The 17,990-nt window shown below is 32.6% G+C and overlaps 4 protein-coding genes and 3 non-coding genes across 7 annotated transcripts; 4 read left to right on the top strand and 3 right to left on the bottom strand.

The window, feature by feature from the left end:
* Window positions 1-231: 231 nt before the first annotated feature.
* On the top strand, window positions 232-5,324 carry LOC110718567. The gene is made up of 6 exons (XM_021897423.1): window positions 232-732; window positions 1,212-1,326; window positions 1,446-2,102; window positions 2,554-2,665; window positions 4,317-4,375; window positions 4,910-5,324. The coding sequence occupies exons 1-5, from the start codon at window positions 650-652 to the stop codon at window positions 4,340-4,342; spliced, it is 993 nt and encodes a 330-aa protein (XP_021753115.1). The 5' UTR covers window positions 232-649; the 3' UTR covers window positions 4,343-4,375; window positions 4,910-5,324.
* A 160-nt stretch (window positions 5,325-5,484) lies between these two features.
* Window positions 5,485-5,557, bottom strand: TRNAR-ACG. Its single transcript has one exon. It is a non-coding gene; the product is annotated as a tRNA-Arg (tRNA).
* A 77-nt stretch (window positions 5,558-5,634) lies between these two features.
* On the bottom strand, window positions 5,635-5,707 carry TRNAR-ACG. The gene has a single exon. It is a non-coding gene; the product is annotated as a tRNA-Arg (tRNA).
* A 7-nt stretch (window positions 5,708-5,714) lies between these two features.
* Window positions 5,715-5,787, bottom strand: TRNAA-AGC. The gene has a single exon. It is a non-coding gene; the product is annotated as a tRNA-Ala (tRNA).
* Window positions 5,788-6,527: 740 nt separating this feature from the next.
* On the top strand, window positions 6,528-7,429 carry LOC110718428 (dirigent protein 23-like). The gene has a single exon (XM_021897261.1). It carries the CDS (start codon window positions 6,584-6,586, stop codon window positions 7,160-7,162), a length of 579 nt encoding a protein of 192 aa, XP_021752953.1. The 5' UTR covers window positions 6,528-6,583; the 3' UTR covers window positions 7,163-7,429.
* Window positions 7,430-11,714: 4,285 nt separating this feature from the next.
* Window positions 11,715-12,880, top strand: LOC110718566 (dirigent protein 22-like). The gene has a single exon (XM_021897422.1). It carries the CDS (start codon window positions 11,857-11,859, stop codon window positions 12,454-12,456), a length of 600 nt encoding a protein of 199 aa, XP_021753114.1. The 5' UTR covers window positions 11,715-11,856; the 3' UTR covers window positions 12,457-12,880.
* A 2,944-nt stretch (window positions 12,881-15,824) lies between these two features.
* LOC110718564 (dirigent protein 23-like) lies at window positions 15,825-17,017 on the top strand. The gene has a single exon (XM_021897421.1). The coding sequence runs from the start codon at window positions 16,137-16,139 to the stop codon at window positions 16,713-16,715; it is 579 nt and encodes a 192-aa protein (XP_021753113.1). The 5' UTR covers window positions 15,825-16,136; the 3' UTR covers window positions 16,716-17,017.
* Window positions 17,018-17,990: the final 973 nt, after the last annotated feature.

Genomic DNA, 17,990 nt, shown 5'->3' with positions numbered 1-17,990 from the left:
TTTACGTTACTTTTTTGTGAAATCAGAGTTCAATTTGGATTCATAAGGGCCAATATAGCCCCCAAAACCTTTAACGAAATATTTTCCAACACACAAATCGATAAAAAAAAATTAATAAATGGAGAGTGGGCCCCATTGACGGAATTTTTTAACGGCGAAATAACGGCAAGGTTAATGTATGAAAACAAAATTTATGTTGAAATTACACTGTAGAAAGTGATATATGTTGGGGCGTAATGTAGAAAAACGAAATTAACAAGGTTACTGCATACAAAACATAACATGGAAAATTATTTAATAATTCAACCAAAAACACAACACAATAATAAAAAAAGAAAGCAAAAAAGGATTCCCACCATCCTCCTCCTCGGATTTATTGCCTGCAAAACCATCTTTCTTTCTCTCTCCTCTTTCTTTATTTTGCTTTCAGTTTCTTCTTCTCTCTCTTCAATCAAAAGAGAATAAAGAAGAAGAAAGCAAAATCCCCAAACCCTTATCCATCTTACCCCAACAGTAATAGTAATAATTCCTCCAGAAATTTTACCCCTTAAACTTATTTTTTCCCCTAATTTCTTGCTTTGGGCGGATTAAATTCGATTATTTCAGTCAATTTATTATTGATTTTGAACTATATTTTTGAATTTTAAGAATGTTGGTTTCTAATTCTTTTGATTTATGGCAAAGGGATGCATTTTTCTCTGCGGCTGAAGAAGTTCAAGAATCTGCCGACATGTATGTTTACTTATTCTAGGTTTTTCCGATCTGGGTTTCTTCTATTTTTTTCATGGCTTTTTGATTTTTTTTTTTAATTTTATATTTTTTGGGTGGTTGATAGAAGAGGGTTTGTTGCCAGTATTTTATGGGTTGTTTTTAGTTTAATATTGCATAATTATTGCTGTTCATATAATATTTTTTGGGGTATGATCGATGCTGTACAAATTTTAGTCAGTGTGAATGGATTTTGTCTGTAGATGTTTTTCTGTATTCTTTAATTAGTGTTTTTGGATTATTGACATTATTCTATTGATGTTTTTATATTTTTTTCAAACTATGTTAGTTTTAGAATGAAATTACGAGCTACTTTATTGAGGAAAAGAGTGAAATTGAAATTTATCTATGGTTGGAAATGTATCTTTGAGTCCAGAATCTTAGGTAACATTTGGAATTTTATGAGGGGTGTTTTGTAATTGAATTAATTGCGTTTTCTTCAGTTTGGAATCAGCTTATCGATTATGGATTAGACAGAAGAAAGATGGGTTATCTTCGAATGATTTAGATGAGCTTCGTCGAGAGGTTCAAACGGCTCTTGGCACCGCGAAATGGCAGGTACTTGCCAATACTAATTCTGTTTAGCTGTTCTAAGTGTATGTGCAAACTGTAGTGTGTTGTCTGATTTCAATGTTCTTTTGAGTTATTTAGTAATCTTTGTTTTATGCTGCTATTAGCTGGAAGAGTTTGAGAAGGCTGTGAGGTTAAGTTATGGAAATTGCCGTGATCATAGTAGAATGGCAAGGCACCAGCAATTCCTTGTTGCCATTGAAAGCTTGATAACCCGTGTTGAAGATACATTGAGGGATACGTTAAATGAAGAAGGAAAGCAACCATTTCGATGGGTGAATTTGGATGAAGATGAACGAGATGACCTGGCTATGTTCCTATCTGGTTCTGAAACATTCACTAAGAGTGCAAGAAATAAAATTGCAAAATCTTCCAATAGTTTAACGGAAGAGAATTTATGTAAGAAAAAAGATTTGGACTTTGCTGCTTGTAGCACTAGTACCAGTACAGCATCCAACATGCAGGGAAAAGGTTCACCTGCTTTAAAAGATGATGTTGTGATTAACATGGAGCAACCTACTTCTCTCATAGAACTAAGTGCAAGGGAAGCACTTGGGACACGGGGGGATATGAACTGTGATGCTGATAGAACACGCAGTGCTAAGAGGACTCATATATCACCAAATTCTGGTTCATTAAAGATTGTGATTCCTAACGGAGATGATAATATGAGTACTATGTCAACCATTGAGGCCACACCAAAGGTGAAGGGCTTCAAAACGTCAAGTTTACTTCAATTCAGAGGAATTAGTTGCATTAATAAGGTTAGTTGAACTAATCTTCACAAATTGATGCTCAATTCCTGCAGAATAGTAATTTAAATATTTCAGTCATTACAAATTTCCCATTTTCCCCCTCAACTCTTGCACTTGGAAAAGGAATTTTATAAATTTTTAGTTCCCAATGATGGCCTTTCCTCCTCCTTGATTTATTCATCTTTCTGCTCTGTTTTGTTTGATCATTTAAAAGCTTTTACAATCTCCAAGCCAAAACTGTGTATTTATTAATTTACTAATGAAGTTCTGGAAAGCATTGAATTACATGATACCGCTCTACCCCTGCCCCCTGCCTCTCTTGTTGATTGAAGTTATTGCACTATGTTAGAATTAAAATCCTTGTCATTTAGGGGATCACCCCTCTATCTCTTGTTTATTTTGATTAATTTTTCATTGACCATGATACCTACAAACTACCACTAACAATTACTTTTTGCAGCTTTTTACATGCTCCGGTGGTTTAAATAATAGGATGCAAGGCTCAAGACGCTTACAGTTGAGCCCTTCCATGCGACTCATACTCATTTTGATGCTATCAATTTTCCTGTTGGGTAAGTACATTCCTTAAGAAGTCAAAAAATTAATCCACTGCAAAGTTTGCAGACATTAATACCTTTATATTTCATTATCTACCTCTATGTTACATGGACTCGGGAATGAGTGTCGAACACGGACACATGTCCAAGTGTCCGATCCGGCAAGTTCCAAAATTTTAGGACACGGGGACTTTGTCCGATATTTGGACACGGGTACGGAGACACGTCAATACGTCACTTAAATTTCTATAAATAAATTATATATTACAAAAGCTTTAATTTTTCATTATCTCTACCCCTATTTTATTTTTTTTGTTATAATTCTTTCCTCGGTAAATTCTCCTAATAAATGGCAATCTTCTTCTCTCCATCTTCTGTATATTAATGGTGGTTATCGAACAAGATATGTTTTTCTTTCATGTTTCTTCTCTTTTTTCCTCTCCTCTCTTAATGGAAGTGTCCGAGTGCACAGTGAAGGATCGGACACGTGTCCCGTGTCCGTGTCCGTGAAGTGTCGTGTTGACACGGACACTTCGCGATATTAACCTTGTCCGATTAACATAGATCTACCTTCTTGTATGCATATGTTCCTCCCTTGACTTATGAGATATAGTATGTTTATACGTCAAACTATTATATTACCCAAATGCCTCCGAATAAGCTCCTGAACAGCATTGAGGGATTTGATTGTACACAACCTTATATATAGTGAAGAGTTGATTCGTCCTTTGATCCAATTTGTCATCACACTGACTGCTTTTACAGAAAATCAACAATTAAGCACAGAAATTTCACTAAGTCCAGTTTATTGTAATCTTTGGCTTCATTGAAAATGGATAATGATTTGTGGTTTATACCTTATAGTTGAATAAAAATACATCTTTTGGTTGTTTAAAAAAAAATAAAAAAATACATCTTTTGGAAAGGTTTACTATCCTCTCGAGTAAAGCTGGAAAGCATTTCAACTTTATGAAACGAATGAGATGCATTTCCTCTGAAGGATGCTTGATGCTTGGAAGATGTGTAGGGATTTGAGTGCCTTATATATTTATATTGCTGACTAATTTGAAAACTTAGTTTTGAATAGAAATTTCTTCCTTTCACCTGTAAGTTAAGAAATGTCAATAGGTCCTTTTTGACTTAGCTTCATTATTCCGAAGCATGCAAGATTGCAAATTTGCTAGTGGATGATGTTGATGTATTCTTCCACTGAGCCTTCATTATCCTTCCACTTTAATTGAAGTATGAATAAGGTTTTATGTTCAATGTTTGTCAAATTGTTTTCATTTGAAGATTGGCTCAAGTTTAACCTTAATGTGCATTGAGAAATGGGAGCATTAAAGTTGTTGGGAAAGAATATTTTCTAGTACATGTGGTAGGGTTTTGGCTGCAAGAGAAATTTAATTCATTTGGTGAAGATAAACTGTTGCTAATCACCCATGGCATGGGTATGTGGCATATGTTGTTAGTTATGCATGTCTCATAGCAGCCTGTATGATAAACCTCCATATCTGGCTGAAGGACATGGAAACATATCACTTTTTTTCCTCCGTAATATCCTGCGTGTCTGAATTTGAAATATGCTGTTGCTTCATTTTCCGTGTAATATTCTTATCTTACCTTTGAGTTGAATATCTAAATGTTTTGTCTGTCTGATTTTTTGCAGTACCCTATTTGGTTCACTCAAACTGAAACGTGATCATGCTGCTAGGTCAAATACGATAGGTATTTCTGCTTTCTTGCATCTTCATATTACAAGTTGTGAAATCTGCCACTAAATGTGTGCCGTACTGTCATGTCATCTCAGATATGCCAGCATGCAGCATGCTGGCATGAGCTTGGATTTCTTTTCTTGTCTTTCCTTGCAAAATTATAATCCAAATTTAAGTAAAGTTCAGCTTATTATTACTACACCCAAAATAAAGCTCCAACACTACTCTATAAAAATGTACTCCGTAATCCTATATCATCAATATAGCATCGTATCATATTTTTATAGAATCAATACAATGTTAATGCTTTATCTTAATATCAATGTAACTTGAAGCTATATATGGTTGTGCTTTATATTGACAGAGAAATGCTTTATCTTAATATCAATGTTAATCTCTTAATACAAAGAAGTCGGTAGATAACCGTTAGGTCTTACTAATCATTATACAGTATATGGTTGTGCTTTATATTGACAGAGGGGATATGACTGCTTGGACAATTATTACTAAAATTGTTTCTGATTCCAAAAGTTGTGTTTCTGTGCAGATGTGAGTAGATTCTTCCACATGATACAGAGAATTTATCAGCATCCTATGTACCAACTACCTAAGGCCATGCTGTCTGATATGATTCACATTTGCTGTCTGGATTGCTCAGCCCCAACCCAATGATTGAAGGGCTTTAACCTTTTTCTTCTTGATGGTAATTTCAAATTACCACTTAAGTATAGAAGTTCAGGGTAACGAAAAAAATGATTTGTAATAGACCATTATTGTACATCGGAATGAAATTATAGGTCCGTTGCCACGTGTAATATTATCCCTTTTCAGTTAGTCTTGTACATAACAACATTCATTACGGTGTTGCTTTACTTGGCTAAAGCACGCGCTATTGGTCTGATCTTTAGCATGTTTGCAACTGATGAGATCCCATATTCAACAAAGTGCAAAACCTTATAATCTCAGCGGCTTTCAGTTAACACTTGATAAACTGATCTTTCTTCCTCAATGGTCAACTGTGATTAAACCAGTTGTTTTCCAGAGGCAGTACACTCCTTCATGCCAACGAATTCTTAGCAGAAGGGAAAGGAAAAAAAAAAAAATATGAAAAATATACAAAAACGACTCCGCTGGGGATCGAACCCAGAATCTCTGGTTTCGTAGACCAGCGCCTTATCCATTGGGCCACGGAGTCGTATTGTTAGGAAATGCAATATCAACAATAGCTAATATAAGAAGCTTACAACTTTCAGACAAAAAAAAAAAAAAAACCGACTCCACTGGGGATCGAACCCAGAATCTCTGGTTTCGTAGACCAGCGCCTTATCCATTGGGCCATGGAGTCGTAACTATGGAGATGCGGGGTATCGATCCCCGTACCTCTCGCATGCTAAGCGAGCGCTCTACCATCTGAGCTACATCCCCTTGTTTGATTATAATCTAGTGTTGATTGTATTCTATTTATATTTGTCTACTCTTGTTGATAAAACAATAAAACATGCATGTTTCTTACCTGTCAAAACGACTAAACCATCAATGACTTGTTTCTTACCTCCCATTATACTTCATTATGTTATTTATGTAACACATAACTATATAGTATTACTTCATTTATGTAACACATAAAAGTCAATGCCAACCGTGCTCATCAAAAAGAAATGAAAAAGTCAATTTCATCCTTATCACTAGAATAATTTAGTATTACTTCCCTCGTTAGATAGCATAGTGCATCTTTCCATTTACAAAGTCTTCAAGACGAAGTTTTGACTAATAATAATAGCCAGCAAAAAATGGGAAAAAAAATATATTTTTTTTTTTAATAGATTGTTGTGTAATGATTATTCTTAAAATCTGAATACCACCTTTCAAAGGTTTATAAAAATAAACATTTCGACGTAATGATATCAACATGGATTAACCTAATTTTAGTTCAAATTTTGTTTTTCATATTGCAATCATTTTAAAATAATACTTTTAGATTTATTACTTGAGACTTACAATATACAATTTAAATTTAAGGCAAAGTCATGCAATGTTTTACCGTAGAATATAAAATAGAAGTCAAATTAAGTAATTGTGTCTTGTGTGGTTGCTTGGAAGAGTTGGAACCCATCATTTTTAGCATTAATGAAACCCTTTCTCCATTCTTGTGTAGATAGACATTCCCTATATAAACCCCACAAATTTATCAACAACTTTAAGCTAACAAATTTAGAAATACATGAAGTTAATATTTGTTATTTTGAAATATTTGATATTCACATCTTATGTGGAAAAGTTGGGCCTTGGTAGGGCTGATTGGCCCAAAACATCAACATGGGCCAAAACAGAACCATATAGCCACCATGAACACAAAACTGTCCTACAATTCTACTTCCATGAAATTGCAATTGGCAACTCCTCCACCGTTGCGTTGATCGCCCAAGCCCAACCCGTAGACCCGAACAACTCGTTCGCCTTCGGTAACTTGTATATGGTCGACGAGCTACTCACTGTGGGCCCAGACCCAAAGTCCAAGTTTATAGGGCGGGCCCAGGGCTTCTCTGGCTCAGCTTCCCAACAAGGTGTGAACTCTTTTATGGGCTTATGTTATAGCTTTATTGATGGGATTTATAATGGGAGCTCCATCAACATCTTGGGCCGGAACTCGATCTTGAATCCGATTAGAGAAATACCGGTTGTTGGTGGTACTGGGCTTTTTAGGATGGCCCGTGGATATGCAATAGCCCAAACTTACTATTTTAATGTTACTTCTGGGATTGTTGTTGTAGGGTATAATGTTACTGTTGTTCACCAATAGATGATGTTTGCACATTCATTAAAAGATGCACAACAAATTTACTAGTTGTAACTTGTATTACCTTTTCTACCCAAGAAGATGACATTACAACTTACAAGCAAGAAATGGAGTGCACATCAAGTATAAGTAGTGTTAAATAAAATAAATGGCGGAGGTTTGTTTATTTTATTTTATAATACCTTCGTCGAAACATTGTTCCAGATTAATTGTCATATTTTTCTTATTACGTTATCTTAAATTAATTATTACATTTTTTTATCCTTACGTAATTTTTTACATAAATTTTGTTTGAATTATTTGTGCTAGCTTAGTTAGGATAAAACGAAGGAAGTAGCTTAGTAAGCTTCGGATTGGACGAAAACTAACTTGATAAATAATTATTATTAGCATAAATCAAACTAGTATTACTAGAACTTAAGTAGTTGGCCTTTTATTATCAGGTCATGAGGTCTTCAGCATTACGTACAATACTAGTATGATAATGGCAAATGAGTGAAATGACTAGAGGATAGAGGACTTGAACATGCCAACATGTTAACATATAAATTATTTTAAGTTCGTTATATGAATATTAATATGTTATATAATTAACAATAATTGAAGAAGCAGAAGATGATGAAGCTTAATTATGATTAACGTTCGTATTAATTTATGGACGAGGTCATATTTATTTTAAGCAAAGTAATGTCGTGATAAGTTAGTTGGCTATTCTAGCTAGTTAATTAAATGGAAGCTAAGGTCAACTTGTGACAAATAGCGGCCATGCATATCGTAAAGATGACGATTGGTTTTTTAATTTTTTAGATAATGCATACTAACATTACTAAGGCCTCCTTCAATTCACCTTATTTTTGTTGAAGTGGAATTATTTTTATTGAATTTAAATTATTTTTGTTGAAGTTAAATTATTTTTACTGAATTGAAATTATTTTTGCTAAACTAAAATTATTTTTACTGAATTTCTATTATATTACTTCTTTAAAGTTACTGATTTTTACAGAATTGAACTTATTTTTACTGAACGAAAATTATTTTTACTTAATATTATTTTTTTAAGATGAAGTGAACAGGGCCTAATTGTATGATCATAAGTTAATATAAATTAAGTAAACTAAATAAAATTATCCAAAAAAAGTAAATTAAATAAAATTAACCACAATTAACTTTAATACGAGTAGTTAAGGAACGAATACAAAATAATCAGATTCAGATAAGCATAAACGGCTTATGAGAAAGCAAAAAAACAAAGCTTTTTTTTTCTTAGGGTGCTTCAAAATAAGTATTTTTCAAAGTCGAAAATAGACAAATTTCTCCAGAAATTTGGCTATTTTCGACCATTCCCTTTGTTTTTGTTATTGCATGCAATAAAACTACACTATTTGAAGTTAGTAAGTACCTCTATAATGGGTTTGAGTGTAGTAATTGCCCTTATGGTATTGGTGGGTTTTAATTTGTTCAAGTTTTGTTTTTTGAGTTTAGTATGGTACAAGTTGTTTCATGTATAAAGATTTGTGCAGGGTCGAAAAAAAGGTTATTCCTTCGATTACATTCAGATAATCAAATGAAAATTTCCTTTTCAACTACGACAGATCGATAGATCCCATCGTCAAACAAGGCTGTAAATCACAATGATATGAAAAAATTAAGAATGTACTATTTGCAACAACAATTGTAGCTTTGCTGCAAGGATGTTTTTATCGATTCAATTGTCATCGATTCAATTGTCATCTATTTATTAGATTTAAATGTATTTGTAGATGTCGTATGACTTTTTATTTATGAATCAATTTTTATTAAAAAAAAAATTAGATAATAATAATAATAATAATAATAATAATAATAATAATAATAATAATAATAGACGATTATTCTTAACACCAAATTCAGTTGGAGCGATAGAGAAATGAAAAAAATAGAGATAATCATTATTAACACCAAATTCAGTTAGAGCAATAGAGAGATAAGAGAATGAATCAAACCATACATATTAATTTAATCTAAAATTGAAATTTAGTGATAAAGATTCTTCAATTGCAAATAAATGTTTATAATTTTGTTTTTGCTGATAAGCAAGGATACCGATGAAGTTTTTACAAAACTCAAAAATATTTGCAAAAGACTCAGCCTTCCAAATTCTATAACAAGATAAATAAATAATGATTTAACATAATTATGGTGGGAAAAATAATACTAGTAGTATAAGAATCTATTAATTTGATATATGTATATATGTGTCAAAATGTGCAATATAAAATATATAGTTTTAAGTAATTTGTTAATTTATAAATAATTTTCATGTAGATGTATAATACTTCATACCTTAATAAATTATTTTATATATACTAATACACATGTTATGTTTTTTCTTAATGATAATTTACCGAAATAAATTCATTTAAATTTGATATAGGCATTAATTTTTATTAATATGAACCCACTAATAATTAATGCTAGCTCTGCCACATACAACATATGGTGAGATATTATTCCATGTTACTGATTTGGTTTATCTTTTATTGAAAAGATAAAAATATAAAAATAATTTAGTTTATCTTTTATTGAATTGAAAAGATAAAAATATAAAAATATATAAGTATTTAATAAGGAGCAGTAACAAGTTTCCCACTATTTACTCTGTTTTTTTGGCCTATTACACAGTTAACTTTGTTGAGTTAGTGTCAAAAGATGTTGAAGAAAGGGCCAAAACCTTAAAGAAAAAGTCTAAGAATTACGTTTAAGACTTATTGCCTACGTTTAAGACTTAATGTCTTACAATATGGCTAGAATATTATGTAGACCTTCTTAAACTATGTAGACTATATTTTACCTAATAATAAACATTAAGATCGATGTTTTATTTTAAGCCACACAACTCTGACTAGCTTTTTCATAAACCATTTCATGGATACGGAATATAACTTATTTGTAAAATTAAATATCCACTCTATATGAATCAAATGGTATCCAAATGCAAGAAGTCGATATCAATAAAGATTATTGAGTAATTAGAGACATGAATTTTGTTTGTCCCTTAATAAGCCGTGAAGAGAAACAATTTAACTTCACTCAAAAGATAAAAGTGCCGTGATAAGGTCACGATTCTAGCTACCTAATTAGTGGGAAACAAATTAAAGTCAACTTAAAAATTTAAAATGAAAACATGAATGACATATATTCAACAAGTTATTAATTTTAGACATGTTGAGCTCAATTTATCAGTTCGTTGACCATGATTAACTTGAATTTGTGCTTTCTATTTATATTGTTATATTAAATGTTAGTGTGGAATAAATAAGAATGTAACAAGTTAACAACCATTCATTGACTTATTAAATGGAAAAAAAAATTGAAAACTAATTTAGAAACACTAAGATTAAGAGTTATTATTTATCATTGTCTTAAGTTTTTTTTCAGTTTTATTTTGTCATAAGTTGGAGAGAAATTCAGCATGAGTTGAACATAATCTCCTAAAAAAATTGAAAAAAAAAATTCTTATTAAAGAACCATAGGTTCACTTTTTCTTAGAATTCTACCTATCTACTAAACTTCCCTTCTTTCATTAAATTATTATTGCATGGTTCAGGATCATTAGTTAGCCAATAACAAATATAGCAGCTGTTAGAAAAAAAGGCTAATAACGAAGTAAAACTTATTTCAAAAACCGAAGAATAATGTCGTGGCGTGACAAAAATTACTGCCCTAAAGTCGAATTTTCCCCACACTCGTACACACGGACTCACGGCAATCGACCCCTAAGGGTTACACGACTTCATCCGAACTGTGTACTTCGTAAGGATGAATTGAGAACTCAATAATGCAATGCTCAAATAGTGTTTTGAATAATATTGTTGTGAGAAAATGGGAAAAACCGTGAAGAAGAGGGATTTTTCCTATGTGTATAAAAACCGAAAGAGCCAAATATTTAAACCGAGAAGAGCAACATAAGCAATGGAAAAAATCTCGGTAATCAGTCAAAGAAAACGGTAAAACGAAGAGATAATTTTGGGGAAGATAATCAACCATATAAATTGAAAGTTTGCTTAAAAAATTAGAATGATGTGTAAAATCCGACCCACACCCTCATCATGAATCAGAAGCCAGGTAGCAGAGCATGAGGGGATACCCACATCTAGCCCACACAAGTTACTCAAGTATAAACATGAGTGATGAAATATATCATGAAGGTAAAACCTCTTTACCTCATCAATGTGGGACTTTGTTCTTTTATTTTGAAGCAACCAAGGAGACTGTTCAACAATATCTCCAACAGCGGCTACACCCTAAACATTGACCATACAATTAAAACTATTATATGCATGTGATATGGTGGCTTGCGTTTAAATTAAACACCGTGTTAACATAAGCTTTCCGGCTTTCCCTCCCTAGCCTTTATTTCCCTTACCTTTCAATCTAACTTTTGTGAAAGAATAGATGTAGAAGGTTCTCAAAAGCTAAAATCTCCTAATTAAACTATGACTAATAATGATATTATATTTTTTTTAATTTTTTTCCCTTATAATAAAAGTCAACTATATACATCATTATTCCAATCCTTTATATAAAGTTCTCCTTCTTCTTTAATTTCTTCCTTTATCGATTTATATCAAACTAAATCCGCGTATATATACCTGGATTAATAATTTTTGTTAGGGTTGTGAGTGCGAGCAGCAATCTAATATCAAAATTAGAGAAACATGACAAAGGTAACAATCAATTTTTTCACATTTGTAGTATTCACATCTTGTATGGTAAATTTGAGTTATGCTACGACTCAAAATCCCACAACATCGACATGGGCAGAAACAAAGTCATACGGCCAAGGCCAAGGCCACGAGCGCAAAACAGTCCTACAATTCTACTTCCACGACATCAGAACCGCGGTTGGCGATGAGCCCACAACCGCCTCCTTGATAGCGCAACCCATACAAGGCATCAACAACTTTACCTCCGGCTTCGGCAACCTATATATGGTCGATGATCCGCTCACTCTAACCCCAGACCGTAACTCCAAGTTGGTAGGACGTGCACAAGGTTTCTATGGTTCGGCATCACAAGAAGTCGTAAACTTTGTTACGGGCTTGACGTATGGATTTGTTGATGGCATCTATAATGGGAGTTCCCTAGTCATTTTTGGCTCAAACCCGATTACGAATCCGGTGAGGGAGCTCCCCGTCGTTGGTGGGACGGGGGTTTTTAGGATGGCTCGTGGATATGCTATTGCTCGAACTTATTTTCATAATAATACACTTCATAATGCTATTGTTGGATATAATGTTACAGTCTTTCATGCTTAGAACATTAATTAGAAGGGTTAGGTTACATATTGATGTATGATTTATTTTATGTTTGAATCGTGTAATTCATGTGGACATGTGGTAGTTAGTTGGCAATGGGGAAGGACAGATAGGGGGTGGGCAATGGGAAGGAAAAGTTGGTCAAAACTCAATTAAGGCGGCTCTTTAGTAAAGTAAGCAAATGTGACGTTTTATCGATCTCCCTTCTAAAAATTAAATAAAATATGTTGGTTAGTATTGTATAGATTACTCTGTCAAATACGTGTAATTTTAAATCAAGTATGATTTACAATTAACTTAATAAGGTTATAGGTAAATAATTTTATCCATCGTTGAATTCATGATATGTTATAAAGACTTTGTTCAAAAGCTTGTTAATGTTTTTGACAAACTACAAGCGATGCAATATGTAAAAGAGTTTATAAAATTATTTGGGTACAATTTTGAGTGACTTATAAATTGGAGATAAGATATAATTAAAATAGAACTGCTTAATATAATTTGTGAATTTTGAACTATTGGCTTTATATGAGAGGGCTGGCAGGGATTTTTTAAAGAGTGAATGTTGGGCCAGTTGATATCCACGGGCCATCCGGAATCATTATTGAATACCGGCCCAAAATGACAATGGAGGCTAAACCTGATAAAGCTTGGGTCAGTTTGATGAGCTTAAATTCTGGGTCTGAGCCCATGTGTATAGCCCATCAACCATGTATACAATTTTACAAGTTGCCAAAAGCAAATGAGCTATTATTGTTGTCTACGAGTTGGACTTGACAGTCAATGGTTGAGGTTTGAGGAGATCCCAATCATGGAAGTAGATTTGTAAGACAATTTTGTGTTCGTTGCTGTATGGTTCTGTTTTGGCCCAAGTTAAATTTTCAGGCCAAACAGCCCCATCATAGCCTAACTTCGCCACATAAGTTGTAATTATGGTGAATATTAAAAAGTTAAGGCAGAATTGATCTCAACAACACGAATTATAATTTGGTATTTTCAACACAAGCACTTTGGCTACTAGCTAAAATAACATAAATTATTACAAATAGTGCAATGTGTATCATAAATGACAATGACAAATAGTACAATTTGGTTGTACTGGTACTCTGGTAGTCTAGTAGTAGTAGTTGATATAAACATACAATCTGTTTCAAAATAAGTGCAATAATCCATTGTTTTATGGTAAATTTCATACAAATTATGTCCATTTATTGATTTAATTCATATTAGTATATAAGGAAAAAAAAAATATATAGTTATAAAATATTTTTTTTTTAGATTCATCTTAATATAAAATGGTTATATCAAAATTCTTATATAACAACAAAGCCTTAGTGCCAAAATGATTTGGGATCGGCTAACATGAATCGTCATGAATCGTACGAAACATTCTTATACATGAATTAAAATATTAATTACTCAAAATAATTAACTACTTCATATTTCTTAGATTCATATATAAATTTAAAGTGTTGCAACCAAAATTAATTAAGGATGTTAAGATTGTTGCACAATGTATAATCTTATAAAAAAATAATACTTCACCAAAAAAAAAAAAATAATAATGTACTAAATTTTAAATAATGGAAGACCTAATATCTGGCTAAGTATGAAGAAAATTCACATGAATCAAATCACAGCCCAAACTACACGGTAGGAAAGGCATATGATATGGCAAATCAGTCAAAGTTGTTTGGAGAAAATTCACAGCCATTTAACGGTCAGAAAGGGAATGGGAAAGGCTTCACTTTTCAACTAAGGTAATCAAACTAATCAAATTCATCACATAATAAGTTACTTCTTACTCTGAAATATTTTAATAGTTCATACAAGTACATTATGACTTTAAGTATTCTTATAAATTACTTTGACTTGTTTTCGGATTATGTAAGAAAAAATATATATTATGAAATATATGCTCAAATTTTATTAGGCAATTATTTTTTAATATCAACTTATTTACTATTCAATGGAAAACTTTGATGATTTATGAAATAGAAAAAGTGTATTAGTCAAAGGAAGACTTTTACTATGGTTTTCCTCATGAAATTCTTTGCCCCCTTTGGTTGGGCAAGAATAACAACAAACTAAATGATGACTATGTATGTGATTACCATTTGCCAACACATCATAAACGTAATAGACCCAATATCACGTTTAATTTTAGATCGTCTATAACTTGATTTTACATTGATACATACAAATTTGATCGAATTTATCGCTATCAAAAATATATTTGATTGATAAGCTCTCATGTATGTATAAATTAAAAATAAATAAATAATTTGTTTTAATTTTAGATCTTATTTGATTTTACGATAACTACTTAAATTCTTATAAAAAATTTTACACCACCATCAATTCTCATGAGTTATCAGAGTCACGATGTGATAAATTGATAATCCAGCTTATACTTGCTTAAGCTATTTAATCACGGAGTACGTTTTTTTCGATCTGCTTATGTAAAAAATAGTGTATGTATAAAGTATTTTAAATTTTTATACCTTTATACGTATCAATATTCCTTAGAATCATAATTCCTTAATCAAATTGTACTCTGTATTAATTTGTTTTAGACTCAAATGACAGATATAAGAAGACATATCAGTTTAAAATGTTGAAAATCACTCTTCAAAGACTAGTTTGGCAAGTGGATATATTCAATTTTCCAAAAAGTTGAAAGGAGTAAACAAAATTATCAACAGCAAAAAAAATTAGCACTATCATATAAAGAAGTGAAAAATGGAAATTAAACAAGAAAAAAAGCAATAAAACGAACAGACAGAAATACTATATGTAACCCCACCAGTTCACCAGTTAGCTAAGAACCAATTTTTTTGGATCTCGTCCATATCTTTTGGCGCATATTGCGTTCGTAGAATAGAAGCTTCTACGTAAATAACTTTTTTTTTTTTTTTTTTTTTTTTTTTTTTTAATAATGTCTAAAGAGGATCACAAAAGAGTAAATGTTAGGCAATTAGTTTACCTCAAAATTTGAGCATGAATATCATTTTACCAACTAAGCTAGTTATTTGATTGATTAATTTATCCTATCTTTTAATAATTTTTGCAATTGAATATTTTCGAGTTTCTTACACAATATGATCCTTCATCCTTACGTACTCAGCTTAATTATGGTCACTCATGTAATTATGTTAGCATCGAAAATTATGAGAGCATACTCCACGATTAGCATGATTGCATGATAGACAAACTTAAAAGAGGTGACATAATATGTTATTATTTTCTAAGAATAGTACATATGACTTCACCTTTTATAACTTTTTGAAAGGTATGGTCCATATATGTTTTTATATCTTAGACATTAGAATTCATTAGTTCTATTATTCTACATACTAATATAAAGGAAACAAGAAAGGTATTAGTCGTGTTACCAACAAGAAAATCCTCCAATATTTGACAAACATTACTACTTCATTTGCTACCTCACCTAATTAGCAAGCAAACAAGTTAGAAAACTAATCACTAAGCCCCACATCAGTTTACTTCCTAGCCATATTTTATTCTAGAAACCTCACAATCTCTTCTTATATATATGTTCGTAAATCTTCCTTCTATTTTCACTTATTGTGTCTTAAGTCTCTTAGCACATACGTACACATATATTTTCGATTGTGATTAGTCTCGCTACCTCTTTAGTCACCACAAAGGTTAAGGAAATGGCAAGGCTAATGTTTCAAGTGATGGAGTTTGTACTCTTCACAATCTTCGTGGTTAGCCCAAGTACGACCTGGGCTAGCATGGCGTCTCAGGCCGATGAATGGGCTAAAACAGTTGAAGAAGGCAAGGAGCGTACAACTACTCTTCAGTTTTATTTTCATGACACCCTTAGTGGCAAGTCTCCAAGTGCGGTTAAGGTGGCTCAACCCATACAACAAGAAAACCAGACCCTCACGGGTTTTGGGGTCGTCATGATGGCTGACGACCCACTAACGGTAGGGCCTGACCCAAAGTCCAAGCTTGTGGGCCGGGCCCAAGGACTTTATGGATCAGCTTGCCAGGATGAATTGGGCCTAGTGATGGCCCTTAGCTACACCTTCAATGATGGAAAGTACAATGGGAGCTCCATTAGCATAATGGGCCGGAACTCGGCCATGGAGCCGGTGAGAGAGATGCCGGTTGTCGGAGGAACTGGGTTTTTCCGGATGGCCCGTGGGTATGCCCTGGCTCATACATACTGGATTGATGTTAAAACCGGGGATGCCATTGTTGGGTATAATGTTACACTTGTTCACTAAATTACTAGTTAATTGTGTTATTGTCGATTTTTCTTTGTACCAAAACAATAGTACGGTATACTTGAAATAATGCTCTAAACTCATGCTTGATAGTTAGCTTAATTTATTACTCCCCTTAGCTTAATCTTCTTTATGTTTGTAATCTCATTTTTATTTCTCTTGTCCCATTAATGTTGCATTTTAAAACTAGTTTGAAACAAATATGTTGTAGGGAAATGTATGAATTTATGAAAGTGTTACATAATCCTCCATCCCAGGCATATTCAATCTACATATTCGCAGTTTTCTTAAAGTTGTCATAAGTGACTTTTACGTTTTTAACACACCATTTTAATCATTAATACTTTTATGTTAGTATTTTAGTAACACCTTTGTAAACTACTTCTATACCATACTTCAATCATTAGTCATATTACTATTCTCTTCACCTTACAAATTCAACAAATGAGAGTGAAAGTTGTGATTCTCGTGATCGAATAAAGCTTAGGATACTTTTTATACAAGTATCTAGAAAGAGAGATTCGCGCGTAAGCAGCCAAATAAATTTGTTTGGTTATCGGATCTTTTAGGAAAAAGGACGGCTACAATAACTTCATTTTGGCCACAAAAGAAAGTTAAACAAATTAGCACGACAATTGACAAGAAAACGAATGTAATACAGATATCCAATGACCACTATTCCAATTACAAAAAAGTGAGTGATTCCAAATTATGCTTGGGGATGAAAAGTTCGAGTAAACTATTCCGGCATACATCTCACAAGAGATCCAATATATGAAAGCAGTCTGTTATACGGATGCAAAAAAGAACAAATTTTAAATGTAAAATTAACAAGAAAAACAAACACAGAAATTTACATGGTTCACCAACAATGCGTTGGCTACGTCCACGGGCAAGCAAAAAGTAATAGTTTTGTTGATCTTGAGGAAAACAGAATACAGATTCAGAACTGATTTGAGACCAATCACATAAAGTAGATTGATTGTCTCTCAGATTTCTAATGTTATCTTTCTCATATGAGAAATAAAAGAATTTCAAATTTCTGAATAACCACTCAACTGATTCGGCTAGGTATAACCCTAAGGAATATATATAGAACTCTTCAAAACAGAAACTGATTTGGGTCAAAACCCAATTAATAACCACACGGACCAAAATCACATGGCCGTGTACCTTGACCCACACGACCATGTACCATGAACCACATGGCCGTGTATATTGAAGAGTACATAGTAACACTGACTACACGATCGTGTACAATGGACTACATGATCA

Source organism: Chenopodium quinoa, unplaced genomic scaffold (genome assembly GCF_001683475.1).
Source record: "Chenopodium quinoa cultivar QQ74 unplaced genomic scaffold, ASM168347v1, whole genome shotgun sequence".
NCBI lineage: Eukaryota > Viridiplantae > Streptophyta > Magnoliopsida > Caryophyllales > Amaranthaceae > Chenopodium > Chenopodium quinoa.
Note: the sequence above shows the minus strand (reverse complement) of the source record. Positions and strands in the feature narration are given on the sequence as shown.

What these genes read in the sequence shown, in the direction of transcription:
- LOC110718564 (XM_021897421.1), top strand. Translation starts at nt 16,137, where the DNA reads ATGGCAAGGCTAATGTTTCAAGTGATGGAGTTTGTACTCTTCACAATC.
- LOC110718567 (XM_021897423.1), top strand. Translation starts at nt 650, where the DNA reads ATGTTGGTTTCTAATTCTTTTGATTTATGGCAAAGGGATGCATTTTTC. An exon ending in GTTCAAGAATCTGCCGACAT is followed by an intron (nt 733 to 1,211) that starts GTATGTTTACTT and finishes CGTTTTCTTCAG; the next exon opens with TTTGGAATCAGCTTATCGAT. An exon ending in GAATTAGTTGCATTAATAAG is followed by an intron (nt 2,103 to 2,553) that starts GTTAGTTGAACT and finishes TACTTTTTGCAG; the next exon opens with CTTTTTACATGCTCCGGTGG.
- LOC110718566 (XM_021897422.1), top strand. Translation starts at nt 11,857, where the DNA reads ATGACAAAGGTAACAATCAATTTTTTCACATTTGTAGTATTCACATCT.
- LOC110718428 (XM_021897261.1), top strand. Translation starts at nt 6,584, where the DNA reads ATGAAGTTAATATTTGTTATTTTGAAATATTTGATATTCACATCTTAT.